The 27,446-nt window shown below is 44.9% G+C and overlaps 1 protein-coding gene across 12 annotated transcripts in view; it reads left to right on the top strand.

The window, feature by feature from the left end:
* BMAL1 (basic helix-loop-helix ARNT like 1) overlaps positions 1-27,446 on the top strand; it is a 102,021-nt gene that overhangs the window by 62,493 nt on the left and 12,082 nt on the right. For 2 of the 12 annotated variants that reach the window (XM_079102694.1, XM_079102698.1), the window contains 14 exons: positions 3,269-3,397; positions 6,855-6,973; positions 7,773-7,920; positions 8,452-8,472; positions 10,083-10,121; positions 10,422-10,463; positions 11,808-11,965; positions 13,588-13,667; positions 18,050-18,142; positions 19,180-19,297; positions 21,744-21,893; positions 24,268-24,514; positions 25,599-25,705; positions 27,016-27,166. In XM_079102694.1, the coding sequence (XP_078958820.1) occupies positions 7,781-7,920; positions 8,452-8,472; positions 10,083-10,121; positions 10,422-10,463; positions 11,808-11,965; positions 13,588-13,667; positions 18,050-18,142; positions 19,180-19,297; positions 21,744-21,893; positions 24,268-24,514; positions 25,599-25,705; positions 27,016-27,166 (1,346 nt within the window). In that variant the 5' untranslated portion in view covers positions 3,269-3,397; positions 6,855-6,973; positions 7,773-7,780. Of the gene's footprint in view, positions 1-3,268; positions 3,405-6,854; positions 6,974-7,772; positions 7,921-8,451; positions 8,473-8,634; positions 8,759-10,082; positions 10,122-10,421; positions 10,464-11,807; positions 11,966-13,587; positions 13,668-18,049; positions 18,143-19,176; positions 19,298-21,743; positions 21,894-24,267; positions 24,515-25,598; positions 25,706-27,015; positions 27,167-27,446 lie in introns of those variants that run through there. The other 10 variants (XM_079102701.1, XM_079102699.1, XM_079102700.1 and 7 more) reach the window with 10 other exon arrangements.

The raw sequence follows: 27,446 nt of genomic DNA, 5'->3' as shown, positions 1-27,446 counted from the left end.
CCTCCCCATACTGCTACACTGGAGATTAAATTTCCAACATATGAAGTTTGGGGAACATTGCAGTCACCCTCAAAATAGGCAACCTCACCATCTTGGTGACTTACAGTAGCAGAGGTTTATTTGTCCCTCATGCTGCTGTCTGCCAGGAGCTTGGCTTGGGGAGCCTCTGCCCAGGAAACCGCTGGTCTCATGAGGCTGTCACTTCTGCCACATTCATTGGTCAGAGTAGATGGCATGGCCAGGCCTCCACCAGGGTGCAGCACAGAATCTTCCCACAAGGCAGGTCAGCTAATCGCATGCATGTGAAGGCAGTTGGCCTTGGTCCCCTTTCTCTTCCTGCAGCCTACTAGAATGCTGGACCAGGCACCCGGGAAAAGAGAGAGGTGTCTGCATTGGACTGAAGGTCTTGGATGTGGTCAAATTCCTACATATGGTGGGGTGGGTTTCTTAAGGGACGGCCTTACCCTCCTTTGCTCGGAGGAATAGCCATGTCTCCTTTTGGAGCACACTAGTGGGTCATGCCCTTGCCTTGCACTTCTCAGTGTTGTGACATCTCTGCAGGGGCAGACGGGCTACCACTCCTCCTCCAGCTTCCTGCTCTTGTGGGTGGACCCCTTAGATCCTTTTCCTGTGCTCTGAGGGGAGAGAGGGTGCCCCCCACCCTGTTCTTCCCAGGCACACTGCACAGGACCTTTGGTGCCCTGCTTTCTCTGGCTTTCCAGCAAACCTGACTCCCAATACCTTTGGGAATCTCTGACCTAGAAGTGGGTACACAAGTGGGTCCATAGCAGGCTCTCCTGAGTGTCCTCACCTGCACCCCTTATACTGCTGCACCGTGGTGGGCCCTCTGAGCCCAGTTCCAGCCAGGGTCCCTCTGGCAGGTACCTAATGCTTCTGGAGCCCCTCCTTGACTCAAATCCCTTTTGAAAGTATAGCCGGGGGACTTTTGTTGGTTGTGTTTGCAGTGCTGGGCGTTGAACCCAGAGCCTCCCACGCTAGGCAGGCACTCTGTCTCTGAGCTACATCCCCAGACATTTTCAAAAATTTTTATTTTGAGGCAGGGTTTCACTAAGACGCCCAGGCTGTCCTCCAATTTGCAGTCCTACTGCCTCAGCCTCCCAATTAGCTGAAATTGTAGGCATGTGCCACTGTGCCCAACTTGTTTTGTTTTAATTATTGTTCTTACATCTAAGAACACCTTCTTGAAGGAAAAGAATTTTCTAAAGTGAATGTCGAGCGTCACAGCAGGTTCAGCTTCCTCACCTTGATTAAGCTGACTTTTGTACAGATTGTGCCAAAACCTGTATTTGCATTTATTCTTATAACTTCTATAAAGTAAATTTGAGTATTGGAAAAAATGATCAAAGTAAGGCATTTCATGTGGAGTTTGGTGCTGGAGGCTTAGTAGAACCTTCATCTGAGTTTCAGGGAAGCGGGGCAGGGACTGACTGCCCCTCGAGTGAGGCTGGGACCTGGGGATGCGAGGCTCCTGTAACTAGGGCCCGGCTGCAAGAGGTTGAAGCTCAGAAGTTCAGGACCCTCTGCAGGGAGAGAAGTGAAAGGAAAGCACTTCCCCAGTGACAGGGTGGCTAAAGTGAGCCACACTCCCAAAAGGTGAAGCCTAGAGACAGAGGCCAGTGCCCCTGGGAACCCTACTGTCTCAGTATGGCTGGGCTTGGGCAGCAAGGGACGGTGCTGCAGACTGAGCAAGGCCTGAGGGTTCCTGCTGGGGAGTTTGGGATTTATCTGGAAGGCCTGAGAAGGAGCAGCGAGGCCACTAAAATGTTCTAAGTAAGGGGAGGGCGTCTTGTCTCTGAACACAGTGGGCAGAGTTGGCGCTGGAGAGGGAGCATCCAATAGAGGCAGTGACAGGACGGAGGAAGGTGGTTGGAGCATCCCTCAGAGCTGTGGGGCTCTGGGTATGGGAGGAAGAAGGATGCTCAGAGAGGTGCTGGGTAGCTGATTTGGGGGCTGGGGACAGCGTGCCACCTGGATGGGGAATGAGCTTGAGATGGAATTGTGCACATGAAGCTTGGGGACTTTTCACTGGTTTGCACTTCTTTACCAACTGAGGCTCAGAGACTAGAAGTCCATAATTTTGTGTCATTGCACATGTCTAGTCTGGAGTCAGCGGCACTGGATTGAAAGATTCTGAATCAGATGGCAAATCAGGAGGACAGAAGCAGTCCTCTTCCTGGTTCTAGTCTATTTGAAGATCCAGTAATGATCAAGACAAAGATTATGCTCCAAGACTGTAAGGATTAGTTGGTGGAATGAACAATGCCAAAATGTTTGCTTCAGAAAGTCAAGAAAGCCCCATTTAGAGTCTAAATCTTACTTTCTTCAGGCAGAGCAGGGATGGATCGGGAGGACTTCCTTCCAGATCAGCTCTTTCCAGACGCAGGAATCTGACATGTAGGTCAGAAGGCAGCCAGCAGGCCTCTTTTCTGTGAGGGAGGGATGGAGAGCAGCATTGCCACTTTGCTGACCTGACCCTTTGCTGAATTCCTCTCTCTCAGCTTCATGTGTGACCTGGCAGGCTGAGGTTCATGGACATTTCCTTCAGTACCTCAGCTGGCTCTCTTTCCTTAGTTTCAGATACTAGCACTGCTGGCATTTTGTTGTGGCTTAATGTTTTCTGTCACTTCCCATTGGTCTTGGGTTCAGGGGACTGCCTTCTCTAACGCAAATGCTGAGCAGTGTCTTTAGCAGTGAAGATAGCTTCTGCAAGTCCAGCATTCGCAAACTGTGTGACTTTGACCAGCTTCTTTACCTCTCTGTGCCTCAATCTCTTCTTTGTAAAATGAGAAAACCATAGTATTTATTGCCTTTGGTGATTTTCAGGTTTAATTGAGTTAATCCATGTAAGACAGTAAGGATGGTACCTGATGCAAAAGAACACTCTAGTGTTCGCTATTATTTAACGCAGTAGGAGAAATAATAAAGCTCAATTACCTTCCTTCCCCTAAGGATGTCCAAGAATCCATTTTTAGTACTTAGAAGGCATTGTTTTCCATAGAAAATGTCTCCTGCCAATTTCCTTCATGAGTTTGTAGCTTGGGTTTAATAGGGAGCTGAAGGTTGGCCACGTGGCCAGCCAGTGAGTGCAGCTGGAGTGTGGCAGTGGACGGGACAGTGAGCCTGTCCTGCAGAACTCCCCAAAACTAGGTGTCACGAGATAGCTCCCCTGCCTCCCTGAGCTGATTTTCAAATTCATTTACCTCAAAGTGACCTGTCTGGGTTTTCTTTTCCGTGGTTGTCCCTGTAGGTTTTTGGAAGAAGTTGACTGTCTGAGAGGAAATTACAAAAACATGAAAATCGCTTTGAGGTGACTGACAAGTTCAACTGCCCTTGCTCCTGCCAGGCTGGCTCTGAGGGTTAAGAGCTGTAACTTCAGGTAATAAGTAAGTCCACAATCCCAGTCCCCGGTGGCTGATGGTCACTGCTAGCTTGCATTTGCTTGGCTGTTCAAAAATAGGGGGCGGAGAACACCAGTGCACCCGTCTGGCATGTGGCCCAGGGGCCAGGACTGCATGAATCCCGGGCTCCATGAGTCCCTGAAGACTGGCGGATGGGGGCTGTATTCATCCTGAGCCCTGCTTCTCTAAATGTTAGCAAGAGCGATGACAACAGTGGCAGCTACCCAGCAGGGTCAGTGATGATACATAGCCATCAAGTGCTTCCTGAAGGATGAATTAGAGAAAGGCCAGGAAATTTCTGAAAATCAAGGCTAAAAAGAGGAAAAGGATGACTTCTACTAGATATTAGAATGTACTGTAAAGCCTCACTCATAAAAAATGTGTTACTAGAATGGAAAGAACTAAATCAGAGGAACAGAGTAGAAAGTCTAGAAATAGATGGCAAATGAATAGAAGTAGCATTTCCAGTTATTCGTAATAAGATCTATGGTCTGATAAATAGTAACTGGAGGGAAATAAGGAATCCTAACTTAGGTAGTATACCAAAATAATTTCCAAATGGATTAAATTTGTAGATAAAAAATAAAATTAAAAGGTTGGGGGGGGCTGGGGTTGTGGCTCAGTGTGTGAGGCACTGGTTCGAACCTAAGCACCACATATGAATAAATGAATAAAATAAAGGTCTATAAACATCTAAAAATTAAAAAAAAAAAAAAAAAAAAAGGTTGGCATGGTGGAGTACACCTGTAATCCCAGCAACTTGGAAGACTAAGGCAGGAGGATCACAAGTTCAAGGCCAACATTAGCAATTTAGTGAGACTCTGTCTCAAAATAAAATAAACTTTGGGTTTAACTCCCAAAGTTGCAAAAAATGGAATAAAATTATAAAAGTATTAGTAGAAAGAGTATTTGTATTAATTTCAGATAAGAAAATATTTTAAAATATGTCACTTTGAGCACTGCATACAAATACCATAAACAGTTAAAAGGAAAATAAGTATTTGCAACCTCTGTGATGAACAAAGAATGAGTTTCCTAACATGCACTTGTGTCTGTTCCGTCAACTGATGGAACACTGTTCCGTCAACTGATGGAACATCAGTTTGTTCTAGGCACCAAAGGGGCAAAGCAGGAAGCCAAGCCAACGTGCTGCTTTCTGGGCACTTCCAGCCTAGTGGAGAGGACAACCTGTAAAGAAAGAAAGAAGGGAATTGTAGGTAAAAATCTGGATGAGGCTGTGGGGGGAATAGATTTCAGCAGGCACCTTGCTTGGGGAGGCTGGTAGGGCCATGTTATATTCAGGCTTCACTGACGAAGAGACACTGAGCAGAAATATGAGGGGAAGGAGGCTGAGTTCTGTTTTTTTTTTTTTCTTTTTCTTTTTTTTCATGTTTAGCAGTAGGATTTGCTGATGAACTGAATGCAGGCTGTGGAAGAAAGGTGTCAGTGTGGCCTCCAGGCTTAGGGCCTGATGACCAGTGGGAAGTACCACATATTGACCCAGGAATGGCCGGGAGTTTGGCTTGGGAAGACCTAGGGTTTGGTTGTGAATTTTTCAGTTGTCAATCTCTGTTGTGTAATCGAATGGAGATTTAGGGGAATGGCTGGTTATCAAACCTGGAATTCAGGGCAACATGTAGGCTGGAGATAGAAGTTTTTGGAGTTATCACATCAGAGTATGTGTAGTAGTTGGAACTACGACATGAGGTAGATGGAGCCCCTAGAGAGTGAACGCAGACAGAAAAGATGTCCCAGAACCTGTGGGACTCTCACTTAGAGGTAAGGAATTTGAGAAGAAAAAGCTAAAGAGAATGAACACTGAAGTAGAAGGAGAATCACAAGAAGGTGGCATCTCCCAGGTCAAGACAATGATGAGGAGAGAGCAGCTCTGTGGGCCACTCCTGGTGGGTCAAGAGGGAGGGCCATTGGATCGAGCTATTGGGAGGTCACTGGGAAACCCAGCTAGGGCTATTTAATTGTGATGATGGGGACAAAAACCTGATCTGAGTTAGGTCATAAAGAGTCAGAGCAAAAGTACTGGAGACAGAAAAATGGAATAATATCTAAAGGATAGCATTCAAGAGTCTGATTTTCCCAAGATAGGAGTTATATAACTTGAATGTTTAACCACATGGGGATAGTTCAGTGGTGTAGGGAGTGTGGATTGGACTGAGGTCAGGGGCTCTGGAATGATAGTCTTGAGTAGGTGAGAGAGGTGGAATTGGAGTGGGAATCGGGGCGAAGGGATCCTCAAAACCAGCATCTAGGTGGCTGGTGCATGTGATTGTGGCATCTTTTCTCAGGTAAATAAGAAGCAAAGTTATCAGGATTCAGGGTGTAGCTCAGTGGTAGAATGCTAGCCTGGTGTGCATGGGGCCCTGGGTTCCAGCACGAAAGGAAGGAAGGAAGGGAGGGAGGGGGGAGGGAGGGAGGAAGGAAGGGAGGGAGGAAGGGAGGGAGGGAAGGTGGGAAGGAGGGAGGGAAGGAAGGAAGGAAGGAAAGGAAGGAAGGGGAGGGAGGGAAGGTGGGAAGGAAGGAGGGAAGGAAGGGAGGAAGGAAGGGAAGGAGGGAAGGTGGGAAGGAGGGAGGGAAGGAAGGAAGGAAAGGAGGAAGGAAGGGAGGGAGGGAGGGAGGAAGGGAGGAAGGAGGGAGGGAGGGAAGGTGGGAAGGAAGGAGGGAGGGAGGGAGGGAAGGAAGGAAGGAAAGGAGGAAGGAAGGGAGGGAGGGAGGAAGGGAGGAAGGAGGGAGGGAAGGAGGGAGGGAGGGAAGGTGGGAAGGAAGGAGGGAGGGAAGGAAGGGAGGGAGGGAAGGTGGGAAGGAAGGGAGGGAGGGAGGGAGGGAGGGAGGGAGGGAGAGAGGAAGGAAGGCAGGCAGGCTATGGGGTGAGAGTGAGGACCACTGAGATGTTAGAAGTTTGAAGAAAGAGGAGAAAGTATGAAATCCTTGATAGCAGAAGGGGGGAATAAATGGTCAGGGAGGGAAGTCTCTGAGATGTACATTTTCTCTTGCCATGTCAAGGGGCACAGGCAAACATGGGGTAGAAGGCCATCATGGTAGAGAAATGGAGCATGAGTTGGAAAGGAAGACAGAAATACCTATAAACATAGGACAAGTAAACACAGTGACCTCCCTGCTCTCAAGTGGGCAAGAGCTCTTGGGAATAGAAATTATTAGAGCTTTCCAGGAGTTCAGGGTTTCAGTGTGTTACACAATGTACAGCAGGGGTACCCTTTTGGCCCTTCAGCCCCACTTTTATAAATTTATTCCAAGAGATAATAGCTCAAATGCACAGAGATACATGCATAGAGATGTTTGCGCTGCAGTGCTTGTAAAAGTGAAAAATTGGCAAGCCTATGGGGAAGAGACTGGTTGAGGAACCTGCAGCGTCACAGTGATAGTGAAAGGCAGTGCTCACACTTCCCTCTTGTTTTGCAGATGAGGGAACTTGGGCCTGGAGGGCAGGAGTGACAGCTCCAGTCAGATCCCCTGGAGCTGAGCGCCCTGACTGAGGCACAGCCTCTTCACCTGGGTCTGGAGTTGGAGTCCCTTAGAAGGTATTTATCAGCCTCTTTTATGGGCCAACTTACTCTGTGCTTATAAAATACAAATGCTTAAAATATTTTGCATATTTGCTATGATATCTATATTTCATTATGCAAGGGAAGGGTGGGTATAAAAGGACCCTGGGGTAGACAAGACAGACTTTGCCTATGCTGAGGATAAAGAAGGACCATATTTTCTTGACTCCCAAGTAGGATTTTATAATTTTTCTTTATTTTCAGCTTTCCTACAATTTTTTGCAAGTCATAACAAAAACACAAAGATAACAAGTAAATCTTGTTTGTTATAGTGATCATATATATGTATGTGTGTGTATATATGTACACAATATATATATGTACATATATATATATTTTTTTCTTTTTTGGTGGTGCTGGGGATTGAACCCAGGGCCTTATGCATGCAAGGCAAGCACTCTACTGACTGATATATCCCCAGCCCTTGATCATATATTTATTGATCAGAAAGACAAAGGGAGGAGTGTCAGAGGACTATGGGACCCGGGATGCCTCCTAGGCCTTGGTTTCTGGATTTCTTCCATGGCCCAGCACAGGACCTAGAGAAGTCACCCAGCTTGTCTGAACTTTTGTCTTCACCAGAAAAATGAGAAAATGGGCCTAAATTACCTACAAAACTTTTAAAATAAGTGAGATGGTCTTTCCATTCTGCCATGAGCCTGTTCTGGGCTGACTGCGTGAGATAAGTTAGTGCCAGAAACCAGCCCTGGTGCCTTTCTCTGCCATCCAGGGCCTCCACCACTCTGACATCAATGCCTCCTTGTAACTATTCCAGAGCTTCCAATGGCGGACCAGAGAATGGACATTTCCTCAACAATCAGTGACTTCATGTCCCCGGGCCCCACCGACCTGCTCTCCAGCTCCCTTGGTACCAGTGGTGTGGATTGCAACCGCAAGCGGAAAGGCAGCTCCACTGATTACCAGTAAGGCCGTTGGGGCTCATTTTCCTCTTGCTAAACTTGGCATCAGTGGATGGGCGTGGAGATTCTAGGGCCAGCCACCATTTCTCTCGGAAGAAGGGACGGGAAGGAAAGGTCCAACTCTGGTGCTGTGCAGTTGGTTTGGGCTTTATATTGTCCTGGATTGCAAGCAAGGAGAGAGCCTCTAGCACTACTGAGGTGTCTACACTTCCTTGCGCCCCCAGATTATTCCACATTAAGGAAAAAAGAACAGCCTTAAAGCCAAATTCTGCCATTTATTGCTTTCCTCCTCTTCCTTTGCTCCTTCGAGCAGGAGGGCTGAGTCTCTGGTTGTAATCTCAGGGGTTTTGAGGAGAGCTCCCCCAAAGCCTCTCCTGAGGAAGACAGCAAGTATCAGGTGCTTAATTAATGTGTGTGGAATGGATGAGTGGAGGTCATCTCTGCAAACAGCATAGGAACATTGACATTGTCCTTAAACATTATTTTAATTAGTATGTACCTGTTATGTTAAATAGTATTTCTGTTTCTTTTTAGACTTGATGACTTTTCTTTTGAGTAAGTAAATTTTCCCACTCACCATCCACTATTCTGCATCTGTACGAACTCCTAGGGAGGAAGGCAGCGTAGAACATTCAGAGGCACATTACATTTTGCTGAGGCAACTGCGTGGGATCTTACCCAAATGTCCACTTAAGAGGTTTTCTTTTGTTTAATGAGGGAAAATCTCCAAGGAGGTATCCCCCCTACAGCAGATGTCCTTTCTGCTGAAGTTCACAGGTCGAATTTGGGGAGCACAATGGCTGGAGGTCAGATGCCCACTAGGAGATGCTATGATTAATATGTAAGTTATCCCAGATCATTAAGAGAGCCAACGCCCAGGGGATGGAGAGCGGGTGTGAGGACTGAGGGGGTTCTTCCATAGCACTAACTCCCCAACAGAGACCGGGACATTTTTCGTGAACCCTTTGTCTCAGGCAAGTGCCAATGGAGCCACTGACATGTTCTAAGACCTCTGTTACCTGGACCTGTGGTTTCCAACCTTGTCACCACCCAACACCCTCATGAATCCCCATTTGCAAACCTGCTGTCATTCTTGGAGACTCAGTCACTTAAGCAACCCATGTCCCTTTCCCTGCCGTTTTCCTATGCTAAGACCATGATCATCTCCTCATCTGAGACAGCCTGGCCTGGATGACACATACAATTTCAGGGGAAAGGAGGTGGCTTGTTTTCTGATGAGGCCTGTGTGATTTCCTCAGAGCCCTAAGACCTCCTGGAGTAACTTTATGTGTGAAGGACACAGGGCACCTCGCTGGGAACCACTGTTCTAGACTGTCCTTGATGGCACCCGGCACTCACATCGTTAGGAGGGTCATAATCCCTCCTTACGGGGTAGAGGAGAAAGGAGAGAAACCCAAGTGACAGTCAGTGCTCTCCTGATAAATGTATGGACCAGAGAAGGTGTGAGCTGGCCCCTGGAGAGTTTGGAACTCCTTCCTCAAGGAATTGCAGTCTATTTTTATTGAACCACAAGATACCATGAAACTTGGATTTCTGAGGTCTGTGAAAGCAAGGCAGATCCCTGTCGTGACCCCAGGTCCCACACTCTCCTCATCCAAACTTCTCAGGCCTAAAGGTTCCCACCTAGCTGAAAGCAGAACATCTGGTAGCAGTACCTTCGGATGCTGCCTGGGGCTCTGCTCAGTTCTTCTTTGTCAGTGCTTCATTCGTCCCTCCTCACCTACCCCTGACCAGATAAACATATATGCACACATATCTTTGATGCTTGATATGTTTTGCGAATGAAATAAGCTCCATTTATCCAGAATGACTAGGGAATGAAGTGTTACAGACACTTGGATACTCTCATTAAGAGTTTCCATAAACACTATGTATTCCCAATTGTGAAACAGTGAGAATATGGTAGAATATATTTAATACACAAACTCTATTGGGACTTTTGTTTGATAATGCAAAAAGCCAGACCAGGTTTTATAGCAGGTTCAACTTAAATTTTTTTGTCTTATACATCATTCATGTATACTCTAGCTATTTGAGCTCTCTAATTGTTTGGTTTCTGGATAAATGAGAGCCTTCTGTGCTGTGATCAGAAGCCATTCTGTATGTCTTTATTAACATGCAGTCACGTCCTCTTGTTTTTGCAGAGAAAGCATGGACACAGACAAAGATGACCCTCATGGAAGGTACCATGAACCTAGTAATTTGAACTTTAGTGTCCTTATAGCCATTTTCTTTGCACAATTACATGTTCTATTACTTGGGGCATGTTCTACCTTGTCTCAATTGGAAATGAGCAAAAAAGGTCATGAGCCTCTGGGCTCAAGACTGTCTCCCTCAACCCCAGTCCCCAGTGTGGCTAACAACCAGGAGTCCTAGTATGTGGAGAGATTACGGGGATCCTGCAGGAAGGAAATGGAAAGGTGTAACTTTGCCCCTCATCTGCAAGAGACTGCATTTCCACCTTTCACTTTCTTTTTTTCCAGGTTAGAATATACAGAACATCAGGGAAGGATCAAGAATGCAAGGTGAGCTTTGGCCCTCATTTTGTCTAGACTGTCCTGGTCCTAGGTGCATAGAGGGTGGCTGAGGAGGCTCTGTGTGCTTGCTCCCTGTCTGCAAAATGCTTCTGGGTACTGTCACATCCTTAGGGATAAGGAGAGGAGGTAGTGGACCTTAGCCAGATGTAGGCTTCTGCTCTCTGTTCCCTCCAGGCTGAGTTGGACTTCACTTGTTGCCATCTAAGCATATTTGACCTGAAGGGAACTTTGGAGGTAGCAGAAAATTAGTCAAGGGTAGTTTTTCCCACCTTCAGCAGATTACTTCTTCCTGACCTGAGGGCCCTCCAGACTCAGTGACTCAGTGACTCCATTCCAGGGCTATGCCCAGCCTCTGAAAGCCCTTATGGTACAGCAAATTGCATCTGAAGGCCAGACAGGAGGCACATCCTGTTCCCTTGAGTAGGTGTTCTAACTTGGTCCTCCCTGCCTCCAGCCACACTTGTTGACCTCGTCGCATTGGGTCCTTAGGCTTCCCTGCCATCAGTACCAGGGCCATCTGAGGCTATAGCATGACAGAACCAGGGGCTTGCAGAAATGGCTAAACTGAGACTCCTAACCTTTCCATCAAAGACCATATTTTGCAGGAGGTCCCACCCTCTGTAGCAACATTTCCACTGTTGATGCACCTCCTTAGGAGGACAGTCACAAATGGCAGATGCACATGTCAGGAGAGGGAGTGCAGGGAAGTGTCTTCCCGCCATGGTGGGTGGTCACTCCCAGGAGGGAGTAGTGGGACATCCCTCAGAGAAGGTTGGGGACTGGTATAGCATCTGCTGCACCTAGATGGGTCCTGGCTGATCCAAGGATGGCAGTATTGGTACCAGGCACCTCAGTCAATGCATCTCTGACAAAGAAAGAAGTGATGCCCTCTGCAGAACACACAGCAGCCTCCTCATAGGTCTCAGAGGCACATACCAGGGGACATGGGGCACTTACTGTGCTCTTCTGGGTGGTTGGCCCTGTTCAACCTCCACCTCCATTCTCTCTCCTCCCACCACATCTCAAAATCCAATTTGTAGAGATTGAGAGGGAAAGCAATGAGAAATTAACAATTCAGTTTGCTTTGAAAGGGAAATTTTTTTTTTCTCTTAATTCTAAGGATGAGATAAGCCTAAAATAAAACCAATTCTGACCTGATGGTGAAACCATTTTTGGGTGACTTTAGTAGAAAAGTTTAATTTGAATAATTCTGTAAATTCTAAATTTACCTGTTAGATGAATAATGAAAACAGTTCCAACTCATTTATTTTTGTCATCTCTTCCTTGATGCTTGCTTACATTTTATAAGAAACCATTTTTCATATTGTTCAGGGAAGCTCACAGTCAGATTGAAAAGAGGCGTCGAGATAAAATGAACAGTTTTATTGATGAATTGGCTTCTTTGGTACCAACATGCAACGCAATGTCCAGGAAATTAGATAAACTGACCGTGCTAAGGATGGCTGTTCAGCACATGAAAACATTAAGAGGTGAGACCCTGGGCTTTATTGTCCTTTACATCCTTGCCCACAAATGATGCCTAGAATGCCCCTGATTCCCTCACACAAATGGTGATTACTTGCAAGTACGTAGCTCTGCGTAATGTGCCTTTGCTTTTTGGCAACAGATAATGACGTCAAACGAAAAAGTTGCTGAGCATACATGGGTACTAAGGTGCAGTTTGCAATCAGACATCCTCAGAGGACTTCAGCTGTGAGCTTTGCATACCTCTTTCTCTGTGCTCATGTTGCTGAGCTGCTGTACATTGGAGGGCACCACTGATGTCCCATCTTGCACATGCACATGCTGGGTCCCACCCTCGCACTTAGAAAGATCAGAAATGTGGGTGCACACAGTGACGCAGAAAAGTCAGTTTCAGTTCTTAAGAGAAACATTTATCATGACTTCTTTGAAGAGTGACTCACTGGTTGATAGGTAGTTCTTGCTGAGTTTTATTGTCAGGAATGAACACTGATGATATTTTCATCTTCCTGGAATTTTCCCGAACTAGATTGACTCTTTGTGAGGGAGGCAGTATTTTCCTTGTTAGCCGAGTGTGGGGAGGGTGAGAAAACAGAGGCAGAAAAGTGGAAGTGACTTATCCAAACCACAGGAGAATCTGAAATATAGCAGGCATTTCAGTGAATGCTGTTCCTGGAATTTTCCATAGTTAGACTTGGACTATTAGATGAAATTGGACAGTGGCTGCTCAGTCAAATCTGACCTGTACAGTAAAATAGTCCCATCTTTATATTTGATGAGGCCACCAGAAATAAAAAGTAGTTGTTGTTTTTTTTTCTGATTTTTGATCATTATTCAAAAAAACAAATGTATCTTATGCTTGAAGAATGGGATTTAAAAATTCATTTTAGCAAAGATGATATGAGTTATTATAAACTAATTTAAATTAAACTGAAAGGAAAAAAGTAGAAAAGCTCAAGGTATAATAGATTTGCTTCATTTTATTCCTTTGCTGTCCTATTCATGGTTCTGCAGCTTCCAAGTCATTTACTGCTGGCATTTTTCTCAGTTAAGTTATTGTTCTCCTGAAAAATACCAGATTGACAGCCTGAAAAATACCAGATTGACAGCCTTTAAACACAAATCTTGTCCCCTTTCAGTTCTGGGAGCTGGAGCCGTGGTTGATGGTGGCCAAGCTCATTAACTACCCCCACGAAGAGGAGCACATGCTCAGCGCCTTCTGCAGTGCACTGCTCAGGGCCTGGATGACTGGATGGTTTCCCGGGAACATTTAGATACGTTGATAGACAGCCCCTTCATATAGACCTTGGGACATAGGAATCTTCCCAGGAGCGGCTACCAGTTTGCAAATTTTTAACTTCCTCCTATTATCCCTTGGTTTTCCCCATAAGAAAAGCGCACTTGTTAAAGCTCACGTGGGCCACAGGGTCCTTTTTCCAGTGGAGTTCTCTTTGGCATGACAAGATTCTGTCTAAAACCAGATCTAGCCTTGTCTCAGTGAAGTAAAAGGAAGACAAAATGTAAATCCTAGATGGTAGGGCCTAGGCTTCATCCAGAAGGTTTGAGGTACTGAAGTAGCATGAGATGTTGTCTGAATATAGTCTAGCAACTTTCTCTTTCTTCCCCCTAGGTGCCACCAATCCATACACAGAAGCAAACTATAAACCAACTTTTCTGTCAGATGATGAATTGAAACACCTCATTCTCAGGGTATGTCATAATTATGGAATTATTTTCCACAACATTTATTTTTATAAATTTAGAGTAAATGTCTGCATGTGGGGAGTTGGTGTGTCAGCATTGAATTCTTTAGGCTCCTTCTTCCCCAGGTGTCCACCTCTGTCTTACTGTTTTGGCAGGCTTCCCATGCCTTCCACAGAATCTCTCACCTCTATTCTGACATTGTATAAGCAAAAATGGAAGGTCTACGCTACTGTGATTTTAAGTCAGAAGAGGCAGAATTTTGTTAAAAATCAGAGAGAGTAAGAGTCCTATTTCTGCTTGAAGATTTTAGGAAGGGGACCAAAACTGATGACAGTTGAAACTTTCTCTTCTCCTGACTTAACCACTGGCACAAAAAGGTCCACCTAAGTCTTTACACCAAAATCTATCAATACAGCAAAACAGGCAAAGAGGAAAATAAAAGAAGTACATGCTTTCCTCTGCTTGACTTTGGTGCTCTGTCTTGCTCGGTCTCTGTCTCTGCACAGAGATGATTGAGATGGTGCCATGGGGACTTGCTGGCTTCCACACAGGATAAGTCTGCATAAAGATCCAAGGCATGTTGCTGGATAGAGTAAGAGTAACTTGAATATTAAAGGGAAATAAATGGTTCAGAGGCCTGTCCTCTTACACATTGTAAAATGGGAAACAGAAAAAATGTTAACTGAAAGGAAGCATATCTGCCTCCTCCTTACACACAGCCAGGGCCAACCTTACCTATCCAGCTACCTACAGCATCCTGGCCCCTGTCTTTCAGATGCAATCAGGTGCATTCTGGGTGGTGTAGCAGTAGACTATCCCCTGTCTTTCAGCAGAAGTTTGCAAAGCCCCTGGATAGAGGGGAACCCAGCTGGATCTTTGCATCATCACTGCCCATTTTCAACTCAACCTAATTTCAGATGCTCTGTAAGTCTAGCCCATAGCTCATCCCAGTATTCTCTCTTCATCCCCTCATGATGTGCTCTATTAAGTTGGAAAGATTTCAGCTGCAAGGAACAGTAGATATGATGAATAAATACAGTTTTGTTTCTCAAATATAAGTGGTTCCAGGTAGGATGTGTGGGGTTGCTGTGTTGGTTATTGAGGTCAGCAGGAACCAGGCTCTTTCCTGGGGTGGGAGAGGCTTCAGGCTGGTTTTCCTTTTTATCAGGAAAGAATATACCTTCCCAGACTTTTGCTTACCTAGAAATATGCCACTTAGTTACCCTAGCTGTAGGGCAGGGTACAGAAGCAAGTATACAGATTTCCTAGCATCCAGGATAGGTCTAAGCAGAGAGAGGAGGAGGTGGGAATAGGAATTGGGCCCCCAAAAGTATTTGCCACACCACTTTCCAAGGCCGATTCCATTTGCGAGATTTCCCTGCACAAGTGGCTTGTACAGCCCAGTTTCTCACTTAGACTGTGGCTGACCTGAGATTGAGTGGTGCCATACAAGTCATCTATAGTGCCACCTTTTGTGCCGCTTCAGTACTGCTCCTTCCTGGTTCTCCCGTACGTGAAATAATACTAGGTGAGGCTTTTTTATATCTTGTACAGATACAGTTTGTGTTTCTGAACTTAGGACTTCTCTTTTATCTCTGTTGCATTCTATTTTTTGGATGACTACAAAATCCAGCTTGTCATTAATAACCCTTTGAATCTTTATGTGACATGTGGGTCTGATAGGCATGCCTCTGTGCCCTTAATGCTCATTTATTCACCAATTCAGCAAGCATTTTTGTATCCTTACTGGATATATGGTACTGTCCCAGGAACATCCAAATCAGTGAGAAACACTTCAGGCGGGGCCCAGGTTTTCTGGCAAGTGAGTGGTGGTCCTTTGGCTACCACCCCCAGGACACAGTTATTCAGATATCCACCTCGCCCCCACCTCCCCATCTTTTCCATAAAGCTGCCGTTGTTCTCAGGGAGGTTCTCGCTGAAGTAAAAGTTAAACTAGGTCTTCGCATCTCTGGAGCTGCTGTCAGGGCTGACTTCAGAGACATGTGACCTGTGTAGTCAACCAGGGCCCCTACTTGCTTAACTGCTCTGCAGTCCATCTTGAAGAGCTTGATTTTTGAACAAGGATATCGGCATTTTCATTTTGTACTGGACCCCACAAATTATGTCACTGTCCCTGATTAGCATACAAGTAATTTGAAAATTTTTAGGGCAAAAAATATGTGTGTGTGTATATAGATATATTTCATATTCCTTTTGAAAAATGTCATGTTTAACAATTTTTTGTTGCTGCTTTTTAGAATAATTTCTATCAGATGCCTGCATGGATCAGGGTCTAGAACAAGGATTGTAATCCTGTTCAAGCTAAGCACCTCACTCTTCTCCTCCCGTTTCATGCAGTGCTCACGGGCTCTCTTCCCTGGTGAAGCTTGTCTCACCTCTCTGGCACATGTCAGTAGCTGTGGAATACTGTCCAACCCCTTAACACTTCCAAGTGTCTAGTTGCCAGGAATTTGCAGGAATTTGCTTCACAGAAGGCAGGTTCCACTCAGGTCATGTCAGATCATTAGTCAGCAGGTAGTAGATTTCCATATTTCCTCATTAGTGCAAATCTGACTAACCACTCTCTTTATCAAGTGCTTTCAAAATATCCTTAACAAACTTGTGTGTCAGGGTCCGTCAGCCTTATCAGTTTATAATATCTAGATACTGTACTTCCCCAGGTTTTGAAAACAAGGCAGATGCTACCAGGGCCTCTGTGCCACTTAGTCACTAGCAACATCTTCCCCAAGAAGGAGTCTGCCCTGGCCATCCTTATGGCCCTTGGTGCTAGTAGTGTTCTCACAACCCCTGCTCTTCAGCTGTCCCCTGGGGCTCAGCTCCTTCACCTGGGGTCTGTTTGCTAGAGTGCCACACAGCTGGACTGTGTAGAGCCCCCCTGTGTGGACTGCAGCCACTGATCTTGGCAACCTACTTGCTATCCCTTGGGTGTGTTGAAATCCTCTTTGCTGGTGTCTTAGTTCAGGCCTGACTGCCCATTATGCCCACCAGGATGTCTCAGTCACCTTTTCCCCAGGCCCCTTTTGTGCCAAATCACCACATCAATGAAAGCTCTTCTCTTGTGAGATATCATGTTGTCTTTAAGGTGAATAAGAAAATTACTAAGACCCTATTTTTTGACAGAACAAGTCTTCCAGCAGATTGTGCTTGGAAAGTTACTTCCCCCTTACTGTCATCCTTTGCCCTTGGATCAGTTTAGGGACCTGACTTAGGAAAGGATCCTCCCCAAAGTCTTCTGGCTGGTGGCCTGCCAGGCTGTCCTGGCAGTAGTGATTCTGTTCCCCTTTCACTTGCTTCTTCTAGTCCACACCGTTCTTTTATCTTCTGGAGCATGAATTCATCTCCTAGTTATCTGAATTAAACTATATCCCAGAGGCCCTTTTGTAGAAAAGAGAACAGCATTTCTCTAGATTTTTCCAAAGAACTAACTGAAGACACAGTTGTGAATAATGTAAGCAATGAACCCACTGTACATTAGACTAGAGGAGCAGAGCCATAAAAACAAAGGTGTGACAGAGTGGGGAGGACCCTCCCTGTCACTAGAAGACCCTTGCACACATAAACAAAATAGCCTATGCTCTCGGGTACTTTAGCTTTGCATCCTCCTGCATCGATCGCTCCACCACATGTCCCATCTCTGTACTTGTCTTTGTTGGCATTAAAGATTTTTACTTGTATGTAAGCTGAAGAAAGAGTCAGAAGAATCTAATGGGACATTTTTGCTTTTCTTTTCTTGTCATAGAATACACATAGCCCAGCTCTGGTTTGAGGGCTAATATAAGGGCAGTAGTTTCCAACCCTGTGTACATTGGAGTCATGGGATGGGGGTTAAAAAAACACCAGTGATCTAGCCCCTTGCCAGAACATCAGCATAAAAATGTAAACAAAACCACTACTCCCAATGTTGAAGACCACAGTTCTGGAGAGCTCCCAGTCAATGAGGCATTCAAGTTGAGGGCATATGGTGGATGAGCTACCAGAGAGAGAAGGTCCTGATCTCCAAAGGTCCTTGCGATCTCAGGTTTATGGTTCTGCAGAGTTGTTATAATCAGAGCAGTGGAACATGATTTTTCTGGACCATCATTCAATCAAGAGAAAATTTTTAAGCCAAGTTCGGTTTTGAAACAGAACTTAGTTTAATTGAACTCTTCCCTAAAATCATTAGATGACAATATGTTTGACACGTAGAGAATCTTATTCTCGTAAAGCATTTGTTTTAAGCATCCTGTTCTTAAGATACCAGTGACACTGTCAGTGAGGGTTCCTGTGCTTTGGACAATTAGAAAACAAATCCTTGATTTGCTATCAAAGTAAGTACAAAACATGTATCCTAAAGTGTGATAAATTGATTATCCATTTCTCCTGATTAGGCAGCAGATGGATTTTTGTTTGTCGTAGGATGTGACCGAGGGAAGATACTCTTTGTCTCAGAGTCTGTCTTCAAGATCCTCAACTACAGCCAGGTATTATTCACACTCCTGTTGGTGATGGGCAACCACACAGAAACACCACCCCATTTTTTCAGAATAATTAAAGTATATAGGCCACATGTGAAATTCTTCTTTCAGAAAATTCTCAACAGAAAAATGGATTTAAATTTATGCGCCCTACCAAAAGGGCTGACTCTGATCTGATCAACAGCTTTATAGCTTTCTTATTGCTGCAAAATAAATATCCCACAACTATAGACTAGGGTGGGAGCAAGGATATCTGTCAAGGGAGAAAGGTAGGCAGTAATTTGTTACCTGTGACTAATAAACTTGTAAACTCACCCCATACTGTGTTTGCAATGATGTGAAGCACTGCCGAACTTCAGTTTCCTCTAAAATTTAATTATAATGAACCATACCTTTTATGATTGTATGATCAAATAAGAGTAACATATGGAAGCTTTTAGAACCAAGCTCTTCACCTGTTGTGTCCTCAGAACGTTTGTTCATTCATCCATTCACTAATTCACACGCTGGTATTTATCTGGAGGCTTCATAGGCAGAATTGAATAAAAATGGTATTTAAATAAATTCAAATTTATGTAAATTTAATTTTTTCCAAAATGTTTTGTTCTTTCCAGTCTTAGAGCACAGGCACGGAGGAAGTTTTATTATCTCTGTTAACACATAAGGTGACTGAGGCATAAGGTGACCTGATTTGCTTAAGAACAGAGGCTTAATATCAGAGCTGGTGTCAAAGCCACGGCCTCCATTCCTCCTCCTGAGGTCTTATGGGGAACGTGAAAGTAAGACAAAAAAATACATACAGTCAAAAGATTCGTGCCTCAGAGGAGCATGAATTGTTTATATAATTGAACCTTTTCCCTCACAGGTTATCAAAATCAGCCTCCTGATCCTGATATATTTTCACATTCATATAGGAAATGTTTGAGATTCTCATGCTTAAAATACAAAATAAAGACAAAGGATGTGCAGAGGCTGAGCACTTGCTGCTTCACTTATGCTCCACCTGCAGCTGACTTGTCATTTTGAACATTTCACCCCCACAGAATGATCTGATTGGTCAGAGTCTGTTTGACTACCTGCACCCTAAAGATATCGCCAAAGTCAAGGAGCAGCTCTCCTCTTCTGACACCGCACCCCGGGAGCGGCTCATAGATGCAAAAAGTGAGTCAAGGGGAGGCAGTGTGGCCTCAGCAGCGGCTCCTGGGACCACTGGGCCCCCAGCAGGCAGAGAGAGGATGTATGTGGTAGCCTCCCCAACCCTCCCAACCCTCCTACCTTGAAGCCTTTTTTCTCAGTCACAGCTGCCATCTGTAGCTAAATGGAATTATCTGTTCTTTTAGTTTGTTTGTGGTGGTTGTTGTTTGTGTTTTACATAAAGAAGAAAAAAACTCAATGTCCAAATTCATTGGAAGGAAGAACTTTGTCTTGATTCTTTCTTTTAGTTATTTTTTCCACAGTCTAGAAGATCCCAGTTATATGATCCTGAGTTTTAAGTGCTCACGCCACTTTCATTTGTTCTCCCAGAACAAATTGCCCCTATATATCTGAGCTGCACACATGGCAGCCTCAGAAGATAAGAGTAAGAAAACTTAAAGTGTAAATGTGAGGTTTCTTTGGCCCAAATGATTCCTCATTGGGTTGGCTCCTCCTTCTGGTTTTCTTTCTGCAGCAGGAGAACCATCACTCACATTGTTCCCCCCGTTTCCCACTCCTGTACCTTGTCCTGTGTCTCCTGGGCTGGGCCCCAGGAGCTCTTTTCTACTGATCCCACTGCAGCTAAAGAACATGGACTCTGAAAGCTGCTGGGTGCACATCCTGGCTCTGCTACTCACTAACTTTGAGAAAGTTACTTAACTTCTCTGTGCCTTTTTCATATGCAAAACAGTACCATTTCATTGGGTTGTTGCGAGTATTTAATGTGTTAATATACTACCTAAAGAATGTGGGTCAATTCGCAGGACATAGCAAGTATGATAGCAGTACTGAATTCACCTTGGCCCAGTGCAGTCACAGTCTAGCTAGATTCCTGCCTCCAAGTACTTCACATTAATCCCTGAAGGAAATACCACCAGAGGAATCACCTTTAAAACATCCTTTTCATTAAGGCACACTTCTTCCTGAAAGTAAAATTTAGTCTGTGGTACCCATTGCCCTTAATAGTCTGACCTTGGCATCTTTTTAGTGACCTAAGAAGAACAAGATGAATGGTGTTTAGTCCTTGTCTTTGAGGCTCTTACCATATAGTCAGCAGACAGCACCCTGTGTCACAGGTGCAGTCATAGAAATAGCATCAGGCATCAAGAGTGAGATGAGTCACCCTCATGTAGGTGTGAGTAGATGACAGCTGAGGTGGATCTGAAAAGACCAATTAGTGTTTGCCAGGTGATGAAGGAGGAAAAGCAAAGGAAACCATCTGTGGACAGGTATAGAGGTGTAGAGTCTCATGGCTTGATGGGTACCGTTGGATCAAATGTGGTAGAAGGGGACACAGGGAAGGACTTGAGCTGAGTCAGGGAGGGGGTAACGAGGGGGACAGAAAGGAGGGAAACTTTGTCAAGAGGAGCCTGGGCAGTGGCCACTCCTCCATGACTTTCCTATGCTGGCTATGAGGTGCTCTTCCTGCCCATGTGATTTGCAGCCCCCACCTTCTGTACTGCTCAGCTCATTGCATTGTAAGGAGGCTATACATCAGAGCACCCCAGGAGCACCCAACATAGTAAGACCAATTGAAAATGTTTGGTCTGGAAGAGCCCAGCCCAATAGAAACGAAATGCAATTACAAACAGAAGCTGCATATGATTTTATATTTCCTGGTAGCCACATTAAAAAAAGTAAAAATAAATGTAAAATTAATTTTAATAATATATTTCATCTAACTCAATAAATGCAAAAATGTTATTTTGACATGTAATAATTACAAAAAATTAATAAGTTCTTTTACATTTTGTTTTTTTTTTCTTCCTTTTTTGTGTGTTTCACACTAATAGCACATCTCAGTTCAGAAAAGCCACACAGATGTGCTCAAGAGCCACATGCAGGTAGTGGCTACGGCAGAGGACAGCACAGGTCTAGAATGGGGTCCAAGAATCTATGTGTCAATAGAGCATCTAAGGGATGTGGCCTACAGCCAGTTTGAGAATTTAAGGGAACCCCATTTCCTCATTTCCATTCCAATATCCAATCCTTGCCCATCCTTCAAGTCCCAGCTGGAGTGCTTCCCCGGGGAAGCACAGGCTGTCCCTTGCCATTTCCTTGGCAATATAAGCTGTTGTCACTGATCTTTTTTTGGTGCACTTCCATTTCCCCTTCTCAGCTCTTCCCTGAGCTCTTGTTGGAGAGGAATGCCAGGCTGTATTTCTTTTCACCCCCAGAGCATCTAAGTCATTTGAACACTAGCGCTTTCTACATGATCTATAAACATTTCCCCACTAACAACGCAGGGATCCTTACTGCATCTTTGGAGGTCTACGCTGGGAGAAGTGCTATTCTCACCTCGCAGGCAGAAAACAGGGAGACAGTAAAGAAACAGCTTTGTTCAAGGTCACGTTCCCCCTCCTGACGGGTGGCACCACTCTCAGTTCATCACATTTTGTGTGTTGATTTGCAGCTGGACTTCCAGTTAAAACAGATATAACCCCTGGGCCGTCTCGATTATGTTCTGGAGCACGACGTTCTTTCTTCTGTAGGATGAAGTGTAACAGGCCTTCAGTGAAGGTCGAAGACAAGGACTTCCCGTCCACCTGTTCAAAGAAAAAAGGTACGATTTGATAGTTCCGTAGATCCTGGAGGGGTTTGCTTTCTGCAATGGAGCCCCCCGCAGAGTGCTGGTTCAGTGGTTCCTCACTAGCCAGGACTGCAGCCAGGGCCCTGCTGTCCCCCGACAGCATAGGGGATGTGGGGAGCAGGGGATAGAGCCACAAGGCCCCCACATGTTGTCATAGTGACAGAGGCTTGTGGAGAGGCTTCCTCTGTTTAAATTCTGTTTATTACAATGTGGTGGAAAGTGTACCATCAGCCACAACTCTGCCTTCTAAGCGATCCACCAACTTTGCCAATGACCTCCATGCTTCTAAATGCAGTGAACACTTTCCATTGCTCTTCTGTGTTGGAGGGGATCTCTTCCCTAGCATTCCATAAAACTGCTTTTCATCAACCCCAGCTCTCTTCCTCGTTCTTTTTGTTGGTTCCTCCCCACTAACCTGGGGCTTCTTTCCTCTATCTACACCGATCCACTAGTAATGTCAGCCACTCCCTTAGCTTGTTTTTGTCTGGCACTGAGGATGGAACCCAGGAGCGCTCTACCACTGAGTCACAGCCACAGCCCTTTTTAAATTTGAGACATGGTTTCAATAAGTCGCCCAGGCTGACCTTTAACGTGATCCTCCTGCCTAATCTCCCAAGTAGGTGGGATTACAGGCCTGCACCACTGCACCCAGCCCCTCCCTTAGCTCTAAATGCCATTCACACGCCAATATCTTCCATGTTTACATTTCTAGCCCAGGGTTTTCTCTTGAACTCCAGATTTATAAATTATCTGCTGAGTGACTCTACCTGCTTTGATATTCAAGGGCTTTTCAAACATGATACATGCCAAAGTAGCCACTGGGCCCCTCCTTTAGTGTAAATGGCCTCAGCCAGCTATTCACGCTGGAGGCTGGGAAGAAGCCTTACCCCTCTGGCCACCCACCCCTCCTTAGTTACAAAGTCCTGCCACAGTAGTCTCATCTGCAGTGTTTAGCTACCTGAAGTGTTTCGCCATCTCCATGCTCACCACTATACTCAGCTTAGGCATGGTGATGTAGGTTCTGTGGGCTTTCCAACCCTCCATACAGCTGCCAGAATGACCTATTTTAAATAAAATGTTTTTATTAGTTACCTGCTTAAAACCCTTTATTGTTTCCCATGACTTTTGAAGAAAAATTCAAAATACTTAATGTGAGCACCCCTCCCACTATTCCCTGCATTTGAGCCCTACTGCCTGCCTTTTGATGCCTCAGCCCCTTTCTGAGCAAGGTCTCTACCCATCCTGTCACTGGGATTCGAATTCCTTTCCTCTCACCGCTGACAGTCCCCTTCACCTTCTTACTCTGGTCTCAGTCCGCCTTCTGCCTTCTCATGGCCTCCCACAGGATTTCTTTCTAGTGCTTTCTTGTAGTTACAGTTCTGTAGTTACTTTTGTGATTATTTGTTTGAAAGTCTGCCTCCTGACTCAACGGTAGACTCCACCCGGTGTGTCTGATGTGTTTTCCACTGTGTTCTAGTAGCCAGCAATGCTTGCTAAACTCTCCTTGTCAGTTTGTTTGCACTGAAGTCCACAGGTGCTTCAGCTGAATCAGTGAATGACATTAGCAGCCACCCTACCCAGCAAAGTGGGAGCCATTCTTATTTTCTTTCTCTCTGATGCCTGATATTCATGCCAAATTCTACAGTTCTCAGAAGCTTCTCCTACTTTTCCCATGCTGCCATCATTCAGTTCTCGTCATCTCTTGCTGTATTTTTGCCACCAGCCTCTGAACCAGCTGTCCATACTTCTGGTTTTACTCTCTTCCCATTCATCCATCACCCTCTTCCTAATGCATCTAAGCCATAATTTGATTTTGCTATTTTCCCACTTGAACATCTCTGGAAACTCACCATTACTGTCTGGGGGGAAAAAAAAACCACATTTGTTAGCAAACAATCCAAGGCCCTTGTAACCTGCCTGCAACCTGCTTCTCAGGTTCACCCCCAAGAACCTTTCTTTTCATTTCAACCACCTGGAACTCTTGGCTATTTCTTATACAGGGTACATCTCTGTGCCTTTGTACATTCTCAAACTTTGCCCATTCCAGTCCCTTAGCCACTGCGACTTCCTCAGTAACCTCCTATATTGGTTTTTCTGGGGGCCGCCTTCTCCTCACCTAAAGTATTCCTTCCTCAGTATATGGAATTCCCTTGGTATTACTGGCTCTAGTAAGTGTATATGACACTGAGTGACCATGGTCTATTGACCTCATTCACTAGACGCTCACTTCTGGAGGATGAGGCCTTTTTTTTTTAAACTTTTGGGTTCCTACCTACATCCTACCCCACCAGCTGCTTGTGCCTCCATGACCCAAACCCAGCACTGATGCTAACCATCTGCTTTCTAGCAGATCGAAAAAGCTTCTGCACAATCCACAGCACAGGCTATTTGAAAAGCTGGCCACCCACAAAGATGGGGTTGGATGAAGACAATGAACCAGACAACGAGGGGTGTAACCTCAGCTGCCTTGTTGCAATTGGACGACTGCATTCTCATGTGGTTCCCCAACCAGTGAACGGGGAAATCAGGGTGAAATCCATGGAGTATGTTTCTCGGCACGCAATAGATGGAAAGTTTGTCTTCGTAGACCAGAGGTAAGGGTCTACATATCACCCTTGAGCAATGATGGTAGAGGATTATCAACCTTGAGCTGACGAGCAAAGAAGACTGGGCTGTCAGCTAGCTTTTCTAAGAATAAAGATAGGGAAGTAATGAGGTCTCTGCTAAAACCGAGATTCATTAAGATATAAATACAGATATTTTCTGTGTCATTTTTTGGTAAATAGTTAAGTTGGGTGATTTGGTGCCCACAGCCAAAAGAAAACAGTAGACCTACTATGTAAATCTGTGAGCTATCCCAGGATCATTACTTTGATTGAAACATAAAACCTGGAAGCAATTATTTAGTCCTGAGCTGTCTAATACAGTAGTCATCAGACATGGAAGCCCCATACAGCTATTTGGATTTGAATGTAATCAATTAAAATGAAAAATTCAGTTCCTTTGGTTCACTAGTCACATAAGTATTTGATAGCCACATGTGACTATTGGCACATAGAACATGTCTGTCATCACAGAAAGTCCTATTGAACAACATTGAGCTAATCCAGCCTCCTCGTTTTATGAGTAAGGAACTGAGGTCCATCTGAGACTCAGTCTGCTGTCAGACTCAGCTAATTTTGATAGAAGACCTGGGCTAAGAACCCAGAGGACTACAATTCACTGCTGCTTGCTGCCTCCCATAAAAATATTCTCAGGGTAATAATTCTTCTGACCACTAGAGATGGCCACAAAATGCTTGAAAAGGCTCTTGTGGGCCCAGCTGCTAGAGCTCTTGGAGTTTGGATTCCTGATTTTAAAAAACAGGCAGTAAAAAGGAGAGGTTTGCACTAGTGTTTAGATTTCTACATTTTTACCTTACTAACGTGGTTGTCATTTAAAAATCTTCTAAACTTTCATTTCTTGTGATACTAGTTCCCTTGAAAGACTTCTTTGCTTGGTTCTGATTACATTCAGAACACTGAAGCAGAAGACCCCTATCAGCCCTCTGAAAACCCACTGGCTTTTTTGGCTCCAGCTTTGACCTTGCTCTCATAGGCAGGGTTCATTCACTGCAAACTTGCTATTAGCAGTCTAAATGGCTTTTTCTTCTTAAAAAATTCCCTTATTCTCTTTTAGGGCAACAGCAATTCTGGCATATTTACCACAAGAACTCCTAGGCACATCATGTTATGAATATTTTCATCAAGATGACATAGGACATCTTGCAGAATGTCATAGGCAAGGTAAGCTGGGCTATATAAAGGCCATAAGTTTAAAGTGTCCTACTACTTCTAGCGTAGTCTATATGATCTTCCAGAGAATTCTGCCCCCAGTAATGTGGGAGTCAGCATGCCCAGCCAAGAGGGGCCCAGGACTCTTCAGGCTTAAACATCTCTGAGGAGTGGAGACTGAGGTCACAGGTACCATTTCTCCCCTTACAGATCCCCTGTCCCTGACTGCACATAGGTCATGGCAGTCTCTGGAAGGGTTTACACAGACCCTGAACAGATTTAGTATGCCCTGATGGATCTGGTTCCTTTCCATGCAGACCTGCACAGCGTCCTGTGTTTTCCTTCTTCACTAATGGTATGGCCATATATGCTCCTTCTGAGGAACCACATTGACTCCTTCCCTTACTGTCTCCACCAGATCTGTTCATTCACCTCAGACATACATTTACAAAGAGTTCACTTTTTACCATCTCCACTGCTGTGACCTGGTTCAAGCACTTGTGCCCACTGAAGACCTGGAATAGTCTCCTGCTTCTTCTCACCTCCAATCCATATTCCAGTTTTCCCCATTTATTCTCAGATAGTTTCAGCCCAATAATGTCACACATCACTGCGTAAAACACTCCTGCCTTTAGACTCAGGCTCACAGACCTTTGCTCTAGGCACTGGAAGTCAAGATTTCCTACCTCCTGGCTTCCACCCTGCTCCCCAGCTCCACTCCCCATCTTGCAGGGGCCACCAGGCCCTGCCACTTCACAGGCATTGCTGTGTTTTTCCCTTTCCTCCTCTTGGCAAGTGGGTCATCCCTTGAATCATCCCTCCAGATTCTGATCTCTTGATTCCTCTATGTAGTGTGCTCTACTCCTTTCTTGAGGGTGGAAGTCATAGCCTCTGCTCTCTAGTGCCTGGTGTAGGAAAGGTACTCATGACATGTTTGTTGCATAAAAGAATGTGGTTTTTGAGTAGGTCAGTGGCCTCTATCAAGTAGGCTTTCCTAAAAATGAGCTAAGTGCTGTACTGCCTTAGGGTTTCATGATGAGAAAGAGCAGGGTTCCTTTGAATGGTGCCTTCTCATTTGTTGGTATTCATATTAGAATTGATTCCAGTATTCCCTAGAGCCTTTATTTTGAAGATTCTGGAAAAGCATGACAGATGAGTAAATTGAAATATCCTGTTCTCTGAAGGGTGGACTACTGGCTCCCTTGGCTTATTAAAGTGATGGTGTCAAGGCCCCAGTCCCTTTTTTAAATTTGGTATTGGGTATCCTGTTTAATACACTGGGCTGAAGAAACAACATTGTTCATGCCTTTTTGCGTTTTCAGTTTTACAGACAAGAGACAAGATTACGACTAATTGCTATAAGTTTAAAATCAAAGATGGTTCTTTCATCACACTACGAAGTCGATGGTTCAGTTTCATGAACCCTTGGACCAAGGAAGTAGAATACATCGTCTCAACAAATACTGTTGTCTTGTAAGTGTTTCCCTATGTCAGAAGCTCCCTTGCTTTCAAGGGAGACACCTTGAGATTCTCACCTGGGGAAAGGGATGCAGACAGCAGCCAGTATCACGTCCTTTAAATGCCACCGTGCTAATGTCTTGTGAAGCCTCAGGATGGGCAGAAGGCAGCAAAGGTTGTCAACAAAGGACAAGCTTCAGTCCTCACACCAGGCAGGCTCTGGCTTATGGAAATACTCTAGGAAGCAACGATCTCTCCTTCCAGATAAAGCAGCCAACCTTTGAATTCCACAGGT

The sequence above is a fragment of the Sciurus vulgaris genome (assembly GCF_902686455.1).
Source record: "Sciurus vulgaris genome assembly, chromosome: 11".
Taxonomy (NCBI): domain Eukaryota; kingdom Metazoa; phylum Chordata; class Mammalia; order Rodentia; family Sciuridae; genus Sciurus; species Sciurus vulgaris.
The sequence above is the reverse complement of the archived record's forward strand: the minus strand, read 5'-3'. Positions and strand labels throughout refer to the sequence as shown.